General features: G+C 45.3%; 2 protein-coding genes across 4 annotated transcripts in view; both read left to right on the forward strand.

Annotated features, from left to right (window-relative positions):
• Positions 1 to 8,017, forward strand: part of rfng (RFNG O-fucosylpeptide 3-beta-N-acetylglucosaminyltransferase) — an 18,138-nt gene extending 10,121 nt beyond the window's left edge. For both annotated transcript variants that reach the window (XM_085361157.1, XM_085361156.1), the window contains 7 exons: positions 426 to 474; positions 5,223 to 5,325; positions 5,400 to 5,553; positions 5,695 to 5,780; positions 5,993 to 6,158; positions 6,895 to 6,980; positions 7,110 to 8,017. In XM_085361157.1, coding sequence (XP_085217283.1) covers positions 426 to 474; positions 5,223 to 5,325; positions 5,400 to 5,553; positions 5,695 to 5,780; positions 5,993 to 6,158; positions 6,895 to 6,980; positions 7,110 to 7,185 — 720 coding nt within the window. In that variant the 3' untranslated portion in view covers positions 7,186 to 8,017. The remainder of the gene's footprint in view (positions 1 to 425; positions 475 to 5,222; positions 5,326 to 5,399; positions 5,554 to 5,694; positions 5,781 to 5,992; positions 6,159 to 6,894; positions 6,981 to 7,109) is intronic.
• Positions 8,018 to 14,003: 5,986 nt separating this feature from the next.
• dcxr (dicarbonyl/L-xylulose reductase) lies at positions 14,004 to 19,868 on the forward strand. Of its 2 annotated transcripts, none has more exons than XM_085360318.1 (9): positions 14,004 to 14,186; positions 14,351 to 14,396; positions 15,776 to 15,873; positions 17,214 to 17,368; positions 17,501 to 17,543; positions 17,997 to 18,096; positions 18,197 to 18,261; positions 19,211 to 19,328; positions 19,593 to 19,868. In XM_085360318.1, the coding sequence occupies exons 2-9, from the start codon at positions 14,378 to 14,380 to the stop codon at positions 19,694 to 19,696; spliced, it is 702 nt and encodes a 233-aa protein (XP_085216444.1). In that variant the 5' UTR covers positions 14,004 to 14,186; positions 14,351 to 14,377; the 3' UTR covers positions 19,697 to 19,868. The 2 variants fall into 2 exon arrangements, with proteins under 2 accessions (XP_085216444.1, XP_085216443.1); XM_085360317.1 differs by having other exon boundaries at positions 14,005 to 14,186; positions 14,351 to 14,429.
• Positions 19,869 to 20,872: the final 1,004 nt, after the last annotated feature.

Genomic DNA, 20,872 nt, shown 5'->3' on the forward strand with positions numbered 1-20,872 from the left:
GACCATCTCAGTGTGTCTCCTGAAGTGCTGGAAGAGGTGGTTGGGTTGGACCTGCAGCTGTAAAGGGGAGGGGTGGATGTGCTACATTTATTTTACATTAAAGGAACGATGTAAAGTCCAGCCTGATGTCACCTTATGCACAAATAATCAGTCCCAGTGTAGAGTGAGGAGTCAGCTGATGAATGTAGCACAAATAATTTGAAATAAAGAGTCGGTGCAGCTGGTGACCGTGTGTTTCTAAAGTAAATGAAGCGGTCTTTCTTACTTGCTCTCCATCTCTGCTCTTCCTCTTGCAAATGCTCGTCTTGATCAAGGAGAGCAAACAAAGGAGCGAAGCTGTTCTTCACTGCATCCTCACTGCAGAGCATTAGCTTGTGTAATTGTGCACTTGCACAACTCTGACAGCGTTTCCTTGTTTGTTTCAGACTTTCATTTTCACTGATGGTGATGACAAGGAGCTGCAAATGAGGACTGGTAAGAGGAACCAGTTTTACAGGGAAAAAGGATGACAACCAAAATGTCCCTCAGACTGCTGCAGCAGTGTGATCACATGTTGTACTGACACAGTGGAGACTGTGCACTGCTGTTTGTGCAGTACTGACCTTTCTCACAGCGTGTGTACACTCATCCTGATAATGAGAATGCAATATTTGAAACTGTTGATGTTCAGCAGTATTTTTTGATACCATTTGGACAAACAAAAGCTGTTGTTACAACGTTAAAAATTAGACCTTTAAAAAGACTGAAGTAGGCTGAAAAATGATGACTGAGTCCACAGTGCTGTGAGTGAAACCTGACTTCTGGGTGTCCCAAAGCAAAGAAGCCCAGCTCCTGCCAGCGTGTCAGCACTGTGGACAGTTAGCTTTGAAATATTTAGAACTGAGATGCACGATGATGGTGCTGTCAGACAAATTGCATCACATAAAGACAGTTATAGATCAATCACTTCCTGTTACAACACAGTTATGTTTGTGCTTATCTGCTACATTAACACAGCTAACAGATCATCTGCAGAGGAATGGCTTATTTGAAGAGTTTCAGTCAGGTTCCAGAGCTCATCACAGCACAGAAACTGAGCATAATATTTTATTACAGCCCTTAGAGTACACTGTTGTAGGTATTTGATTTGAATAATTAGTGGTTTGTATCATATCTATCTAATAGACTCCAGTTTGTGCATGTAAATGGAGAGTCCTCTTCACACACTGAGGTTAATTATGGAGTTCCACAGGGTTCAGTGCTAGGACCAATTCTGTTTACATTATACATGCTTCCCTTAGGCAGCATCATTAGAAGACATAGCATACATTTTCACTGCTATGCAGATGACACCCAGCTCTATCTGTCCATGAAGCCAGATAACACGCACCAATGAGTTAAACTGCAGGAATGTCTTAAAGACATAAAGACCTGGATGGCCGCTAACTTTCTGCTTCTTAATTCAGATCAAACTGAGGTTATTGTACTCGGCCCTGAAAAGCTTAGAAATATGGTATCTAACCAGATTCTTACTCTGGATGGCATTACCTTGGCCTCCAGTAACGCTGTGAGGAACCTTGGAGTCATTTTTGACCAGGACATGTCCTTCAATGCACATATTAAACAAATATGTAAGACTGCTTTCTTCCATTTGTGCAACATCTCTAAAGTTAGAAATATCCTGTCTCAGAGTGACACTGAAAAACTAGTTCATGCATTTATTACTTCCAGGCTGGACGACTGTAATTCATTATTATCAGGAAGTCCTAAAAACTCCCTGAAAAGCCTTCAGCTGATCCAAAATGAGAGAGAGTCGAACAAAACCAAAGGTGGAGGAGTGTGTTTCATGATAAACAGAAAGTGCTGTGATGCCAGGAGCATTTCTACTCTCTCCAGCGGCTGCTCGCCACATCTGGAGTTCCTGAGCATTAAGTGCCGCCCTTTCTATCTGCCCTGTGAGTTCACCTCAGTCATCGCCACGGCGGTCTACATCCCACCCCAAGCGGACACAGGTATGGCTTTGTCCGAATTACATGATGTGCTAAGCTCGCTTCAAAACAAGGACCCGGGCGCAGCCCTCATTGTAGCAGGAGACTTTAACAAAGCGAACCTCAGACAAGTCATGCCAAACTTTTACCAGCATGTCTCGTGTCCAACGAGAGGGGATTGAATTTTGGATCACTGCTACACGCCATACAAGCAGGGCTACAAAGCTGTCTCACACCCGGCTTTTGGGAAGTCTGACCACAACGCCATCTTCCTCATTCCCCAGTATAAACAAAGCATACGGAGGGAAGACGTGACCACGAGGGAGGTAAAACGGTGGACTGCCCAATCAGAAGCTACGCTACAGGACGCACTCAACGACGTCGACTGGGACATGCTCAGAGCATGCGCAGTCGACAACGAGTTTACGGAAGTAGCAGTATGCTTCGTCAATATGCTAGCGGAGGAGATTATCCCCACTGCGAGAGTCACCACATTCCCAAACCAGAAACCGTGGATGGACAGATCGATCCGCACTGCAGTAAACGCCAGGACCGCCTCCTACAACGCGGGTCTCACCACTGGCGATATGAGCGCCTACAAAGCGGCCTCATACGGCGTGCGGCGCGCGGTGAGAGATGCCAAACGCAGGTACCGGGAACGTGTGGAGTCCCGCTTCCACCAGGGCGACACACGGAGTATGTGGCACGGACTACGCACCATTACGGACTACAAAGCCAGGGACACTGCGCCGATCAACGCCGACTCTGCATTCACCAACGAGCTGAATCGGTTCTACGCCCGTTTCGAGGTTAGCCAGGCGGCTAATGCTATCTACCGCCTGACTACAGAGGACAGTGACGTCATCAGCGAGAGACCGGTGACCAGCATCGCGGAGCATGACGTCCGAGCGGCACTGAGGAGAGTGAACACAAGGAAAGCGGCGGGGCCAGACGGCATCACCGGCCGTCTGCTGCGCTGACCAGCTAGCAGGTGTGTTCACTTACATCTTCAACGAGTCCCTGGCGAAGTCTGTGGTCCGCACATGCTTCAAAAGATCCACCATCATCCCTGTGCCCAAGAACAGCAAACCCTCATCCCTGAACGATTACCGGCCAGTTGCACTGACCTCGGTAGTAATGAAGGTGTTTGAGAGGCTGCTGAAGAACATCATCTCCTCCTCCATCCCAGACACCACAGATCCGCTGCAGTTCGCCTACCAATCCAACAGATCCACAGAGGATGCCATCGCCCACGTCCTACACACCACTCTCAGCCACGTGGACAAGAAACAGGGTAACTATGTGCGAATGCTGTTTGTTGATTACAGTTCAGCGTTTAACACAATAGTGCCCTGCAGACTGTTCACAAAGCTGAGGGATCTGGGCCTTAACAGCCGTCTGTGTGCATGGGTGTTGGACTTCCTCACTGGCAGAACTCAGGTGGTGAGGGTGGGCAGGTGCTTCTCCAACAGCATCACCATCAACACAGGAGCACCTCAGGGATGTGTCCTCTCGCCACTGCTCTACTCCCTCTACACTTCAGACTGTGTGGCCACCCATGGCTCCAACACCATTGTGAAGTTTGCTGACGACACAGTGGTGTTGGGTGCCATCTCCAACAACGATGAGGCGGCCTACATGGATGAAGTGAAGAATCTGGCATCGTGGTGCCAGGACAACCACCTCCAGCTGAACGTCAGCAAGACCAAGGAGCTGGTGGTGGACTTCAGAAGGGGTCAGCACAGAGACTACAAGCCCATTATCATCAATGGAGCTCCAGTGGAGAGGGTGCAGTCCTTCAAGTATCTTGGTGTCCACATCTCCTCAGACCTGACATGGGCTGCCCACATTCAGGTCCAGACCAAAAAGGCTAGGCAGCGCCTGTATCACCTACGACAACTGAGGAAGTTCAGGGTCTCTCCAAAGATCCTCAGGATTTTCTATACAGGCGCTGTGGAGAGCATCCTCACACAGAACATGACATCGTGGTTTGGGAACAGCTGTGTGAAGGACCAAAAAGCTCTCCAGAGAGTGATCCGTACAGCAGAACGCTGCTGCAGGATTGCTCTCCCCCCGCTTCAGGACACCTACACCAGGAGATGCCGGACTAGAGCAGATACTGAAGGACCCGTCCCATCCTGGCAACAAACTGTTCCAACTTCTGCAATCTGGTAGAAGGTTCCGCATCTTCCGGGCAAGGACAGAGAGACTCAAGAGGAGCTTCTATCCCCAAGCCATCCGGGCCCTAAACACACACACCCGCCCTCTCACATCATCTATAATTGACTGAGACAGGACTCTTCCAGACACTAAACCAAGGCACAATGTACATTTCAATTCCTTTAATTTTAAATATGTGTATATTGTCTATCCTGTAAAATAGTCAGATGTCTATTCATATTAATGTACAGAATTCACCTGCTTGCTGCTACTACTGCACATTCACCCAGTGTATATACTATATGTATGTGTGTGTGTGTGTGTGTGTATATGTATGTCGAGGAGCGTGTCAGGCTACATTTCACTGTGTGTTATACTTGTATAACTATGCATGTGACAAATAATAAAGAACCTTGAACCTTGAAAATGCTGCAGCAAGAGTCCTGACAGGGACTAGAAAGAGAGCAGATTTCTCCTGTTTTGGCTTCCTGTTAAATCCAGAATTCAAAATCCTGCTCCTCACATACAAGGTCTTAAATAATCAGGCCCCATCTTATCTTAATGACCTTGTAGTACCATATCAGCCTATTAGAGCACTTGGCTCTCGCTCTGCAGGCCTACTTGTTGTTCCTAGAGTATTTAAAAGTAGAATGGGAGGCAGAGCCTTCAGTTTTCAGGCCCCTCTTCTGTGGAACCAGCTTCCAGTTTGGATTCAGGAGACAGACACTATCTCTACTTTCAAGATTAGGCTTCAAACTTTCCTTTTTGCTAAAGCATATAGTTAGGGCTGGACCAGGTGACCCTGAATCCTCCCTTAGTTATGCTGCTGGGGATTCCCATGATGCACTGGGTGTTTCTTCTTCTTCACTCACTGTCTGTTTAGAAAACTCTTAGAATTTTGCACACAGCTCTGCAGGAGTCTATTCAAACCCTTATGCTGTCTCATCACAAAGATAATGTGCTGTAGCCACATGGATCGATGCAGATCTGAAACAAAGCAGAGTTACTGCCATTATATCCAGTCTACATATGGAGATGCAGTGGGATGCTCTAAGAAATCTTAGGTTAAAGTCTTTTCTGTTGTCTCTTCACCAGGAGCTAACATCATCAACACTAACTGCTCAGCAGCTCACACCCGACAGGCTCTGTGCTGCAAGATGTCTGTAGAGTACGATAAATTCATCGAGTCTCAGAGGAAGTGAGTGATTGCAAGGATGGAGCAGTTAGCTCTGACTCAGCCTGCACGTCTGACCCTGTGTGTTTGCGTCGTAGGTGGTTCTGCCACGTGGATGATGACAACTACGTGATCCTGCCCAGCCTGCTGCAGCTGCTCTCGTCTTACCACCACAGCCAGGACGTCTACCTGGGCCGGCCCAGTCTGGATCACCCTATAGAGGCTGCAGAGAGGGTCAAGAGTGACGGTTCGGTGGGTCAGCTTTCCGCTTTTATGGCTCCACTCGCACACAAATAAGGGAAATTTGGCGACGCTGTCCACAGTCCCCTGTGACATGAAAGTTGGCGACATGTAATAAGAGCTAGCTAATGTGCTCTTTCCTTTCTGGTTCAGGTGTCTGTCAAGTTCTGGTTTGCTACAGGTGGAGCAGGTTTCTGTATCAGTCGAGGTCTGGCCCTGAAAATGAGTCCGTGGGCCAGGTAGGATGCTGCCTCTGCTTTGAAAGGATTTCTACGCTCTTATATTTTGTACATTCTGGTGCAAAATATATACATTTATACACATATGCATGCTCTTTTCAACTCGCATCAAATCTCTGCGCAGCCCTTGTGAGGGTGACACGTCCTCTTGATTTTCTGCATGGTTGATCCTGAGAAAGCTCAGCTTGGACACTGTTGTCTTGTGTTTTCAGTTTGGGGAATTTCATCAGCACAGCAGAGAAGATCCGACTTCCAGATGACTGTACCATCGGCTACATCATCGAGGCGCTGTTGGAGGTCGCTTTGACGCACACGCACCTTTTCCACTCTCACCTGGAGAACCTGCAGAAGCTGCCCATTGACACTGTGCTGGAGCAGGTGAGCCAGAGGTGGCCGGGGACGGCGTTTTACAGAGCTCTGAAACAAAACCTGAAAAACTTCTAAATGTAGTTCAGTTAACAGATTTTATAAAATGACCCACAAAACCAGTGTGAACTAAAGGTGAGCGGGAGATGATACCAACCCACTCAGTTTGATAACGGAAGCTCAGATTCATCCCAATATAGTTTAATATCTTGATGCATTTAGGAAACATTTAGGAAATACAACCTTACAAAGAATTCAGTTCAGTTTTATTTACACAGCGCCAAATCACAACAGTCGCCTCAAGGTGCTTTATATTGTACGGTAGACCCTACAATAATACATACAGAGAAAACCCAACCAAGGCTCAGGGGGGGCGGGGCCATCTGCTGTGATTGGTTGGGGTGAGAGAAGGAAGACAGGATACAGACATGCTGTGGAAGAGAGACAGAGGTTAATAACAGATATGATTCAATGCAGAGAGGTCTGTTAACACATGAGTGAAGAAGAAACACCCAGTGCATCATGGGAATCCCCCAGCAGTCTACGTCTATTGCAGCATAACTAAGGGAGGATTCAGGGTCAGCTGGTCCAGCCCTAACTACATGTTTTTGTATTTAATGTATACATTTGTTTAGATTCACTAAAATCCGTCATTTTCACATAAGGGGGGTTTTCAGTGGCAGCAGCTGTGACGTCAGTCTCCATTAAATGTTGATTTATTGTACACTGTATGATTGTTTTGCTGTAGGTGACTCTGAGTTACGGAGGGTTTGAGAACAGAAGAAATGTAGTCGGTGTGGTTGGAGGGTTTTCACTGGCTGAGGACCCCACAAGGTAAACACTGACACTCGCTGTGTCTGAACATCAGGAAGCATGGTTACGTTTACCATCTGTATGAGCTGCGATCACAGTTGTTCTAATTATTGTTGATGGTTTCCTGTAATGAACTCTTTGTGTTCACAGGTTTAAGACGGTCCACTGCCTTCTGTATCCTGACACTGAGTGGTGTCCAGAGCTCAAACCGCGCCACAGAAACTGAATTCCAGTGTGAACATTTATCCTGCAGAGTCGCTCTGAACTCTCTCTGATATTCATTAAACACACAGTGAAGCCTTAAAAACTGAAGCCAAAGAAGCTGTTTGAAGACCATCCAGGCCTGCAGAGCAGAGTTTCTCCACTTCTAACACGCTTTTAAGAGTCGACCTTCTCTCAATTCAACATATATTTGTAGCATGTTTTTTATGGTCGAGCGGAAGCTGAAAAGGTGAAGTTCAAGAACAGCGCTCAGGACGACAATGAGGCGTTCACTTTTGCATCTACACCGAACATGAACGTGATTGGATGACACATGATGATCTTAGAAAGCCTCTCTGAGACCCTCAGTGACCCTGGTTGAGCTCCGGGTAACCGCGGGGCGATTATCTGTGAGTGACTGTGACTGTTGCTAAAGTCACGCTAACAATGATGGGCAGCTGGTGTACAAATGCTTCATGCGTGTGCAGGTTGTGCGTCGTTCAAGCCAACAAAGCCAAAGTTGTTTTTAAAGGGCGACGGTAAAGCCGAGGGGAAAATCATGACTGTAAAACGCAGCCTCTCTTCTCCCTGAGCTCGGCGAGTTTAGGTCAACAGCTCTTACATGACAGATGTATGTGGAAACCTCTCTGTTCCTGTTACTTTGGTAAATCCCTGACTGGAGTTTAAAAGCTTTTTAAAAAGTATTAAAACAGTTTGAAGGAGGTAGAAGATTGCTGGTTGGCTGTTTCAGCTGCGGTCTGAAGAAGCATGAGGTCTATTATTGTGACGCCTGTTTTCTAGGGGTGCAACGATACACAAAATTCACGGTTCGATATTTTTTCGATACAAAAAAATGTTCACGCCTTTTTAATTTGTCATTTATTAAAATTATAAATATATATTTTAACTCAAAAGTACAGTTTTTAAATTTAATGTTGCTGAAACAACAAAGGGATAAAAAATAAATCTATCTGATCGAGGAATCCCTCATCTTTGGAAAAGAGTTTATTACAGAGAAATGTCTCTTTCAAAATAAAAGCTCTACTATCCGCTTCTTCTGGGCTATATTCTCAGCAGCATATTAAACATATCAGGTCCCCATAAGGAGAATCCTGTGCTAACGGCTGTCTAAATGACTCGGGTAAAGTTTGTAGCATGCTGCTTGTTGTTTTTGTCTGCTTCCACTTGTCTTTGCACTAGGATGCTGTCGGAGTAAATGTGCAGTCATATTCGTTGTGTTCCCACTAGTGCTGTCAGCGTTAATCTGAAATGACGTTAACGCCACAACACGGCAAATCTCCATTAACGAGCTACCGCGGATCGCCCCGTGCGTGGGGCTGGATGGCGTCAACACGTTAACGAGCTAACTGCGCTAACACACTAGCTCCCACCCATGTAATTGAGCATTGCGTGGCACATCCAACATACTGTTTTACTTTAGTCCATGACGCGCTTACCTTCAGGGTCATACGTCACATGAAAACCAAAATAATTCCAAACGCCAGATCTGAATGAGGGTGGGGGAGGTTCAGTTTGCCATGTAAAGCACTTTGTGCTACATTTTTTCTGTATGAAAAGTGCTTTATAAATAAAGATTGATTGATTGATGTTGCAACGAGCTTAGCTTCTGTCTCGCTAGCTTGCCCTGCGCTCAGTGGATCTGCGTTCGACTACTCCGCCTAGGCTGCACTGTCGAGCGCAGATCAACACAGACAGCATAGTCAGGAGGAAAGTTGATCAAATAAATTAAAAATGTTGTATTGTTCGATACATATGCGTACCGAACCGAAAGCTCTGTATCGAACGGTTCAATATCCATACGAGTATCGTTGCACCCCTACTGTTTTCTGTTTCTGTGTGATTAGACGGACTGCTGCAGAGGAGCAGATGGTGGTAAAAAGCGACACTAACATCGTTCTGCTGCTTTGTAGTTTAGTTTTAAACAGGGTCATTGAAAGATTGGTGTTTGCTGTGAGTCCAACATGTAGACGTGCGCACAGGAAGGACCTCACTGTACTATCATGTACTTGTACGCTCACGATGCAAGAACAGGATGTTCATTCTATTAGGATCTGAACTTGGATCAACATGAATGTTTGATACGAGTAGACATGTGACCTCCTGTCTGTGGCCGAGCGCTGCTTTGCTCCTGGCACTCCTACAACGTTACCAGCTGTGGTGACGTGGGGAGTGTCCGTGCGGACTCTTTGGGTTTTATGTAAACCTGCTTTGCATGTCTTGTAGTTTTAGCTCCACAGGAATGATGGGCGGTCACAGGCTGGAGTAAAGCCAACCTCAGCATCAGTTCATGAAATGAATAATGTTGGTTGTAGTTTGGAGCTTCAGTCAGGTCCAAGGGTCAGCACTTTGTTTTCACAAACACCAGCAGTGATTCAGTAATAATAAGCTGTAGCTTACACTTACAGTGGATGTTTGCTTCCTGCAGCCTGTTCTATCAAACAGGTCCTGCTGTCAGTAGCACACAGTGGTCAGCACAGCGTAATACGAGGCTTATTCTTTTAGCTGCAGGAGCCCCAAATCAGGCTTCATAGCACCGACCAGCAGCAGCATCTTCTGCTTTTAGACGACTCTACACATTTACAGCATCCTGACCAGTGAGCACGGTGCAGGGATGTGTCACCGTCGAGTTTCTCGTGTGAAGATTTTTGCTGAACTTCCACTGCTCTGTCTTTCAAAGAGAGGAGAATGAACCGGTTCTTTGTCTCCGCCCACTCTGATCTGTATATTCAGTCACTTCTGCCGGTGAAAGCTGGTGGTGTACAGCACCAGCCTGTTTGCACAAGACTAGAAACCAAACCCCACACCACGAGTCCCACTGCAGGTCAGTGAGTGAGTGTGTTTTTGTCAAAGCTGCCACTGCTCTGTTGTCAATAAAGCTTTCCTGCATTCCTAAGTGTTTCTGTCACATTGATCTATTGAAGAGAAAACCACATAACCGAGACGATGCATGGAAATATTCAGTGTCATGTTGAAATCGCACGTCTGTCAGATTTATAGGAGGTTGAGTCACACAGCCTCCTCGGGAGGGTCTCCTTGTAATTAAACCACAAACTGATGAGCTCGCTGGGATCAACATGTGACGTAGTCCTTTATCACAGCTGAGTGTCCGTGGATGGAGCACAGACAAAAAGGAGTGTGCAAATGAAAAGCGGAGCTACAAGTGAATTCAAAAATAAAATCAGCAAGAAACAACTTTTCCAGTGTAATTTTTAAAAATCTATGTAATACCAGTTACCTCGATGCCTTACAGCATGGAGTTCAAAGTCACCGCTTTGCTTTTGTTGCACACAGCATCCAAAACACCAGCTTAAAATAAAAGTCAGTGTGAAGAAGAGGAAGGGCAGACGATGCAGTTTGATGCTGATGAATGAAAGACGAGGAGCTTTCCCCTCAGGACTGCAGTTCACGCTCCGAAATAAACAGCTAAGCTTTACAAACGTCAACATGAGTGCACACTCAGACATGAGAAAAACCTCCGGATCAGACCTGGAGCTTCAGCACAGATCGAGGAAAGTCGTGAGGAAGCATTTCAAGCCCAGACTGACATCAGAGCTGCAGAGGACGACTGTGTCATCAACGCTGAAGCCTGACCTGGAGGAGGTCAAAGAGCCCAACAAAACAGCTACAAATCAATTGCAGAGATGCTGCAAACTGAAGAAGTGATGACACATCGACAGACATTCAGAGAAATGTGGGAAACTGAGTACGTGCCAGAGGACCCGGGTGGAGCAGAGCTGCTGCTCCTCCACACTGGAAGGAGCCAGGGGTGGATGTTCTGAGTCGTCAATGTGAACACCACCGTGTACACTACATTTGTTGATTAGAAAAACACCTGGAAGACGATGTGACGCCTCTTCACCCTGAACACATGCTCAGGATGCAGCAGACAACCAGCCTTAAACGGGCCGCTAACAAACAGGACAACAGGAGGAGCTAGGCTACAGCACGGAGGTCACATGTTCCCTGATATTTAGATAAGAAGGACTTTATTTTAGGAAAAATGCTGTGATGTTACTCAGCATTTTTCCTCTAATAGTTTGTCAGTTTTCTTTAGTTGCACTAAATTATCCAGAGGATATTCAGGACCCCGGGGCCCTGCACCGCTGGGGGCCACCCAGGAGGCACATAAAACTAACTTGAGATCTTGAAACTCTAATTATTGGTTTAATGAAGTTATTTTTCCATATCTCACCAGCGTCTCTCTCTCCAACACTGACAAACTTGTAATTTCTTAACTTAATTAGCTTTTTTAGAAATGTCAGATATTTATTTATTTATTTTATTTAAAAGGAGAAAAATATTTACCCCTTTTCTACTAATGGACATGTGCCAAAAGCATTTCCTGAAAATGGATGGGGGTTTCTGAGTTGTGCAGACTAATAACATTATTTCTAACGAGTCTTCGTATATTCTTCAGTAACACTCACTGTTTTAAATGTTAGCACAGAGTGTGCAGGTGGCCCGGAAACACAGAAACATCAACTCTGATTAGAACTTCGCAGTGATCACGTTCAACAAACGAGCTTTTGGATAACAGATGATCAAATCTGTGACCTCATCATATGATTTATAATTACATGCAGATCATCCCAGTGCCTGAGAGGAACACGTGTGTCCAAGTATGTGATGAAATACATCAAATATATATTATGCAGAAAATATTCAATAACGTTAAATGGAGAAGTGAACATTTAGTGGGGGGGGGGGGGGGGCAGGTTACAGTAGATCTACAGACACATTTAGTGTGCTGTGGAAATAAATCACAGCAGTGTTTCATTGGATGATTACAGTGACTTAAACTAGAGGATGCATTTGCTGCAGTGCGAATGCTGAGAGCTGAAATGTTCAATGTGCTGAATCAACAAATCTTCCAGCTGAAGGTGCAGAACTGTTGAAAGCTGAAGTGTCAAAGTTGGAAAGTAGCTGAAAATCTTTAAAATGTAGGGGAGACCGGGGATGGTTGTAACGTGGGTCAGTTGTAACACTTCCAATTTCTCCAATCAGGGCTAAGTTTCAAATGATGTGACTCATCCTGTGCATGCCCAACTCAGTTCTGCTATCACATGTGAAAAATCAGCACATTTTGTCAAACACAGACAATTTAACATGAAAAAAAGTCATTTGTATGCCAAAAAGTAAGTTTTTCTACTTTATTTCAATTTGTGAAAGCATTATCTGCTTTGCAGTTAAACTCATCAAACCTAAATTATGTTATTTGTATGTCTATGGGGATATATTCTGTGTAGGTCTTTAGTGCTAATGTTTTAGCCGTTGGCTGTAATGTTAGCTAGTTCATGGCTATAGGAGTCTGGGTCAGTTGTAACAGCAACAGTCTGGGTTAGTTGTAACAATAATGCAGATGTTACCACACTATTACTTTAACTTATATTAAACAAGTTGGGGCAACGACATCAGCAGAGAGAGGTTCACTGGTCACCTTTGTATATGCGGTTAATGCCATTGGCAACACAATTACTTCACTGTTTGTGTTCCCACACATACATTATGCAGACCACTGTGTCAGAGATGGACCAGTAGGAAGTACTGGTAGTGGAAATAAATCAGGATGGGTGCAAGAAACAGATTTCCTCATCTTTCTGAAGCACTTTGCAAACCACACCAAGGTAAGCCATGATAAAAAGTAATGGAATTGCGATGCTGGTGAACAACTACATTTTTTCAGCTTCATTGTTATGTTCAAAATTGGTGCAAGAGTTGTAGGTTATAATGCCCACTGAGCCAATGAGGCCAAACTCAAGGAAGACCAACCAAAATGAATGAAATATTCAGTTGCAGAAAATTCCATAATTTGTCTTTTTTGGGGGGTTGGAATATGTTCAAAAGCTAGATTTCTGTATTCTGTCACACACACACACACACACACACACACACAGAGCTACATAAATGGCTCTAAGTGCAGTCATGTGTTGAATAAACAAAGATTACATGTTAATATTTTGTTAGTACCCTTATTTCATTGTGTTACATTTCACCCCAGGATATGTTACAACTAACCCAGACTATGGGGTTAATTGTAACATTTCACTCTTCGTGTTTGAGACCATACCATGCAATGGGTAATTGTGCTGCAGAGAAAATAGCTGCACATGTAAATACTTTGCATTACATTTTGAATCCACTACCTTAAAAGAGCTTCAATTTACAGACAGAAATGTCAAAAATGTTACAACTATCCCCGGTCTCCCCTACGTTAGAAAAAGACGACTAATGATAATATGAACTTTAAATGTCTAAACTCAAGAATCTCAAAGCATCAGTGACTTTGTTCATCTTCTTCTGTGCCGCGTGGATGAGGAAGCTGACGTTTAGGTCCTGGGAGATGGTGGTTCCCAGAATCTGGTTTACTGTGTCCACTGGGCATGAAGGAAGATCAGATTTGGTGGTGTTGGTTTCAGCCTGAAGCCCACCATCATCTCCAGCTGGAGGCGGTTGATGAATTTTGTAGACTTGACTCCTCCCATCATCCCAGCTCTGCTGTGACACCAGCTCTCCCACCTGAACGTGATTCGTTGTGTTTATTTCACCAAAGATTCAGCAACTATAAAAATTCAACTCAAGCATTTAGCTGTAAGCATTTACATGAGATTTTCTTCTCATATAGACATCTGAAAGGAAAATATTCTTTCACCATAGATGCAGAAACACCGATGAGGGACTTTTTATTTGATTTTGTACAGCGGGACTTGTTTTTTCTTTCCTCCTGATTTGAACGTCTGCAGACGTCTCTGTGCAGCACTGCTCACTTCAACGAGCAGCTGTGGATTTTCCTGAAAAACACTTTTGCGGTGACCGGTTATAAAATATGACTTTTGGGGATTTCACAGGAATCCGGGAGCTTTGCAGCTCTCCGCCTTATATGGCAGGGCTGAGCGCGTGCTCCGTGCCTGTCCACGGGCTGCAGAGTGACCTGGAAGACAAACACGGTGTAGAGGCGGAGGACACGCACACACACAAACACACACAGCTCTGTCCGCTGCGCTGTTGGTGAGTACCTCTTCTGTCATACAAACACAAAACACGAGGAACAGCACAGAGAACACGCGTGGAACATTTCACACTGGAAGTTTTAGCCGAGCTAAGCTCGCTCAGCACGTTCAGCCTGAGTGTCACGTGACTCGTAACTCCGTCTGTGGCGCTTCCACCTGCAGCGGCTCGCTCACCCACGCAGGCCGAACATGGAGGCTTCGTTTGCAGGTAAACGGGCTCTGGTCACCGGAGCAGGAAAAGGTAAAGGAGACACGCACACGCACGCACGCACACGCAGCGACACCAGCAGGCTGCTTTATGAACAACATCCACCTTCGTGCAAATGCCCCCACCAACCCCAGTGTGGTCACGGGACACGAGACTAAGGCTACGTTCACACTGCAGGTGAAAGCGCATCAAATCAGACTTTTCTGACCCTCTGCGACACACATCCATCATGGTGACAGTGTGAACGGCACAAATCCGATATTTTCAAATCCGATCTGGGTCACTTTCGTATGTGGTGCTGAATCAGACGCATATCTGATGTTTTAGAAAGCGACTGCTGCTTGATGGTCACGTCGCATTAATTCCGTCTTTTACGTCACTGACGCAAGACGGACGCCAACTATCAGCGCCGGAGAAGACATCGCGAACCTTCCTGGCCCTCCAGTGAAACTGTTGGGAACAACGTGAACATTTTATTTGTCCTGTATAATCTGCAGATTCTGACAGAAATCTGCAGCTATCCTTTGAAGCACCGCTCCTCTGAAACAGCAACAAGGATCATTATTAGGTTATTTACATTATTATGTCAATAACAAAATAACTTAAAGCAAAAACTGGGAAACGTGAAGTCCGAAGTCTTTATATTAAGGCCGTCAGTCAAACAATACTGTTGCTCTGGGTCTAAACAGAGCGCGCTGTGTGTGACGTCTTCTTTTGCGCATGCGGGCGCTTGAGCGTTCACACTAGAGCGCGTTTGCTGTCACATTTTATTTGTACTGTGAACGAGCAGACAAAAACATCGGATTTGATCAAAAAATCGGAATTGAGCATCAAGACTTGCAGTGTGAACGTAGCCTAACTCTCCTCTCATGAAACTGTTTCTGTTTTTTACACGAATCAATGCTTAATGTAAAGTTTCACGTGATTTCCACTTGAGCTTGATTTACAAACAAGTTCCTGAACAGAACATTAAATGTCAGCAGTGATGTTGATTTCATTTACACTCAAACACAAACCATCATAGCTCCTTGTGTGGCCCCAAACGGAGGCTGCTGTATAAACGCGTCCTTCACATACATCAAGTTAGACAAATATAAAACACAACACTAACATGTCCTTCTGTCGGCTTCCAGCCGTGTTACAGACGTTTAAAGTGAGACAGTGTTGTGGACGATGAAGTTACTGATTACTGTGAACTCAGCAGAGTGTGCTGGAGGAATCTGATGACACTGCACGGAGCCTGAACCAGTGTCATCAGTGAGAAAGTGGAATAACAGGAGCTTTGTTGGTGGAACGAAGCCTAAGACATGTGTGGAATGTGTGTGTGTGTGTGTCCACTCTGTAATCAGTCTTTGTGTTTATGGATTCTTGTGTCCCAGGGATTGGTAGGGCCACAGCTCTGGCTCTGGCACGCTGCGGGGCAAAGGTCATAGCGGTCACACGAACGCAGGCCGATCTCAACAGCCTGGTGGAGGAGGTGATCACCCCACACACACCCATCTGAGGGGCCCCAGCCCTGACCTTTGACCCACACAGTGGACTGTCAATCAGCATAAAGCATATCTCAGGCCACCTCTTAAAAATGATGCGTATAAAAGCCAACCACGTGTAAATGCACCGTTAGGGAACCGACAGCGAGGAGCTGGAGAGGCGTGTGGGTCTGGTATTATCGTAGGGTCCACCTTACAATATAAAGCACTTTGAGCTGACTGGTGTTGTGATTCAGTGCTGTATAAATAAAATGTCCAAGAAGAGTCCAAAAGAAAAAGATACATTACTAAAATGATATATATGGATTATAAAAGCACAGAATTATCAAACAAATATTTAGGAACCTTTCTAAAGCCTCTTTAAAAAAAAGTCCCAGTTCAGTTTTATTTATATTCACAACAGGCGCCTCAAGGTGCTTTATACTGTAAGGTCGACCCTACAATAACACATACAGAGAAAACCCAACAGTCATATGACCCCTATGAGCAGCACTTTGGCGACAGTGGGAAGGAAAAACCCCCTTTTAACAGGAAGAAACCTCCAGCAGAACCAGGCTCAGGGAGGGGCGGGGCCATCTGCTGCTGGGGAGAGAGAAGGAAGACAGGATAAAGACATGCTGTGGAGGAGAGAGTCATATCTTTAAAAAAAACGTTACATATAAAAAATCCAAAATGTCCTCTTTCTGCAGAGAGACTTGACGTCACCGTTGCTTTAGCTTTAGCTTTAGCTCTGTGCCTGGAAGACGTCAGAAACCCATCACAGCTGTTCCTGTCAGTTCTCTGATGGAGCGTCTGTGATGCACAGATAAACCTAAGAGACTCTAATCGACTCTTTGCCTACAGCTTTGATCTGCACAGTGAGATTTCTTCTCAGTTTAAATCTTATTAATAACTCATCCAAACCTTTTCTGACTCATTATATCAAACAGATTTTAATCAGCTGACGGCGGCTGATGACTTTAAAAGCTGTTTAATGTAGTTTTCACTTGAAGTAGAATCTGCAGTATGTTCGTCATGCAAATACAATAATAGAGAAATAATTTTTTTCAATCTGCACGGCTAACATGAGAAGCATTTCACTGATTGACTCTACGGCAGCAGCTGAAAGAAGAACAAAGCTACCCTGCACACAGTTGGTCTGACCTCAGAACAGCTGTTCAGCATCTGGATTTAGTTGTTCTCGCACAGCTGCTGTAACCTCGTCAGAGTTTGCTGTTTGTGAGGCCTGTGACTGATTCAGTTCTGGGGCCCAAACTCATTATAAATATTTGATGTCTCTTGTCTTCCTTCTAATTCGAGTCCGTCTGCTTTTGACTTCCTGTCACAGTGCGCCTCCATCACCCCGGTGTGTGTGGACCTCACAGACTGGGGGGCCACAGAGCAGGCCCTGCAGGATGTCGGCCCTGTCGACCTGCTGGTCAATAACGCTGCCTGCGCCAACCTACAGCCATTTCTGGAAGTCACACCTGACAAGTTTGAGCAGTAAAGCAAATATTCTCAACTTTCATATTTGTTACTGAGGAAGTACCAGCCATAAGGACACAGCACAAGCCTGTGAGCCCGAGGCCAGAGCCTCATCATGTGCTAACCTGTCACGTCTGTTGTGTCTTCCAGGGCTTTCAGTGTGAATGTGAAAGCTGTGGTGCAGGTTTCTCAGGTAAAACAAACACGGCCTTTATTAAACCACGGTGTTTCCTTTCTTTGGATTTGATTCGTGGGAAATGCATTGCTTTGAAGTTCAGCTGTGAATGAACCCGTCACAATGAGTGTTGGACAGGGTGCTTTAGAAAACGTGTGATTGGGACTTACAGTAAAAGTGTTTTTTTACCTCGATATTAAGAAATGTCTTGTGTAGATCTGAAAGCTCCGGCTCTATATCTGTGCTTCGCCTGTCGGTCTGAGCCGTGCACAAATCTGTGCTTAAAAAATGAGCAGATGACATTTTGTTACATGAATTGTTTGACGCTGATGTTATTGGTTAAGTTGGGTTTTGGAAAGTTTCTGTAACAAAGCTCGATGCAGTTGAGTGGAGCTTGTAGGGTGTTGGGTTGACCCGTCTCATTCATCAAACTGCTTCTGTGCAATGAGACAAAGCTCCGTCTGTTGGCAGTTAGTGGCTCGTGGTATGAAGGCCCGGGGATCGGGAGGCTCCATTGTTAATGTGTCCAGCCAGGCATCGCAGCGCGCCCTCAGAGAGCACGCCGTCTACTGTGAGGATCACAGACATGGGCGCCACAGCCTCTATCACATTTAAACGAAGAAGCCCAGTGAGGGTAACAAACTGAGCTTCTGTTTCTGCTCTGTGCTCAGGTGCTACCAAAGCGGCTCTGGACATGCTGAGTAAGGTGATGGCTTTAGAGCTGGGACCACATCAGGTACACCACTGTCCTGTTCCACACGTCCAGCTTCCACCTCACAGTTACTAATGCTAATGTGGTTAGCTCAGGTGCATCTTTGTGAAAGCATTAACTGAGTTAGTGATGCCACAGTTATCGTTCAGTTCGTGCTGTCTATTTCTAAATGATCAGGAAATACGGGGAAAACAATATAAGCTAATGCAAGAAACTGTCCAGGAAATGATTTCATGTGAATATTAATTATTCCTGTAACTGCATCACTGTTCAAGTGTCAAAGTCATTTACACGTGTGCCTCACGTCATGTAAGGTGTTGAAAAGCATTGGAATACTTCGATGAGACCTGATATAACAGTGAAACACTGCCAGCACACACCAATGCCAGGACGGCTCACTGCACTGTGAAACAGCTTCTGCAAACTCATATAGCCTGGTGTGGTGCTGAGAGAGAGAGCAGCAGGTTCATAATCATACACAGGATGTAGGCTTTCAAATCCCAGGAGAGACCCTAAGTGACCCTTCGCTCTCTGAGGACGACAGGCCCGAAAGCAAGTCTGCAAAATTCCCACCTGCACCACAGTGTGATATGTGCAACATAGTGAAGGAGTTGTGTAAAAAGTCGCTGGCAGCTGGTGTCAGTGGTGTCGGCACCAACCTGACACCAAAGTCCACACAGAGTTTTGTAAAGGCTGCATCTAAACGACACCTGAATCAGTTCCTGTGAACTCAACATTTACTGGAAGCAAACAACAGGACAGCAGCCAACACCAAACTTACTTATAAGTTCTATGAGCCAGTGTTTTAAAGCATGTATGAGGTTCATACAGTCGCTTTAGGAGGTTACTTTACTGCTGCCTGTCCGGCTGTTAACATGAAGTATTCAACAGTCTGATCGGGGTCGTCTGAACAAAGATGGGATCTGACGTCTGTTCGGTGACTCGATTAACTCAGGTGTCGTCTTGTGATCAGATCCGTGTGAACACCGTGAACCCCACAGTGGTGATGACTGACATGGGTCGCTTGGGCTGGAGCGATCCTGAAAAAGCCAAGAGCATGAAGTCCCGGATCCCCCTGGGCCGCTTCGCAGGTCAGTTGCAGCGGTCTTGGTCAGACATGTCCTCTTAGATCACATCACTGTGTTTGTGTTCAGCTCCTGTATGCATGGGAGGAAGTGTTACCCCACAGACAGGTGACGAGTCCACAGAGTGAGACCAGTTTGCATGATCCCAGTCGAGGGTTAGGGACATAACACTGATAGACTCAGTCCTGCCCTCTCGTCTGCACACGATCCTCCCCGTGGTGTCAGGGTTAGCTCTGTAAAGCTGAGTGTGATGTGTGTGTCTGTGTGCAGAGGTGGAGGAGGTTGTGAACAGCATTTTATTCCTGCTGAGTGAAAAGAGCAGCATGATTAATGGAGTCACTCTGCCGGTGGATGGAGGCTTCCTGGCCTGCTGAGCCACATCAGCCCATCGTCCACCTGCTCGGAGCAAAACTTCACTTGCAGATTTCTTCTTCACTGTGATTGTCTCCAATATAACTGGACTCAACCAGCGAGGGGCCCGAAGGATTGTTTGACCCATTGATGGAATTTGTGCTATTAAAAGATAAAAACATGCTGCTGCATTAAAATCAGTATTAAAAACAAAAACTCTGTTTAAAAATAAATTGTTTGTTTTTTACTGAAATATAAATGATCACAGTGACTAAGTCACCGACACATGAAAACAGAAACGAATGAACTCTGGGTCCTCTTTATTTACAGCACCGCTCCACAGCTGAGGCGAAGTGAGGAGCTGAGACGCAGGCCTTAGTAAAGTTTAGTGACTGGTTCAAAGTGACAGAACCACTGGACTCTTCCTAACCAGGCCGGTTCTGCTTATTAATTTGGCTTCACGCGCTGCAGGCTCTTGTAGTTGTTTCAGTGCTGCAGTAAAGAATAGCAAAGAAGAACTGAAGCCTGGACGTGTGCTGGAAAGCCTGCTGATGAAGCTGAATAAGAGCCATCATCATCATCTTCAGTCAGAATGATTCGTTTGGTCACTTTGATAAATCTAAACAACTAAAGGTACAGGAACAGTCCGTCTTCTGTTAATATATATGTAAATAATCCTGTAAAAAAAGGACTCGTGCAGCCACTAGCGTTTTCCTCAGTGTTAGTCCACGAAGCACATTTCGATGTGAACCCGAGGGAACGCCTCGCTGTGTGAGGAGGAAATGACGACAGGAAGCAGACTACCTTACATATACATTTGTATTTAGTATACAAAAAATTGAAATATGTCACCACACAGACATGTGAAGTAATAAAAAATAAGACAAACAGTTGAAACAAGTATACAAGTCATCTTACATTACATACGTACATGGCCAATGCATTTCATCATACAACCTCTCCTAAGAGTTACAGTGGGTCAAATAACCAGAGAACTTCCATGCAATAGTAGTAGTTTTTTTTCTTTTGCTGTTTCTCAGCTACATTTCGACACCTTAGCTAGGCAGGACCACACGACATGATTCAACCACACAGCTATGCCAACCAAAGACAGCATAACGGAGCACTGCAGTGCTGCGTCTCGCCACACGGGGGAGACAGACACACAGCAGGCCTGCGACCATACAGAAATGCATTTC

This window comes from Diplotaxodon limnothrissa, linkage group LG8 (genome assembly GCF_057381915.1).
Source record: "Diplotaxodon limnothrissa isolate DT_005_m linkage group LG8, D_limnothrissa_male_GT1.1, whole genome shotgun sequence".
Taxonomy (NCBI): Eukaryota; Metazoa; Chordata; class Actinopteri; order Cichliformes; family Cichlidae; genus Diplotaxodon; species Diplotaxodon limnothrissa.

Excerpts from the sequence above, each read along its gene's own strand:
- dcxr (XM_085360317.1), top strand. The coding sequence starts at position 14,378 with ATGGAGGCTTCGTTTGCAGGTAAACGGGCTCTGGTCACCGGAGCAGGA. Across the intron at positions 18,097-18,196 it reads CAGAGAGCACGCCGTCTACT|GTGCTACCAAAGCGGCTCTG; the intron begins GTGAGGATCACA and ends CTCTGTGCTCAG. Across the intron at positions 19,329-19,592 it reads CCCCCTGGGCCGCTTCGCAG|AGGTGGAGGAGGTTGTGAAC; the intron begins GTCAGTTGCAGC and ends GTCTGTGTGCAG.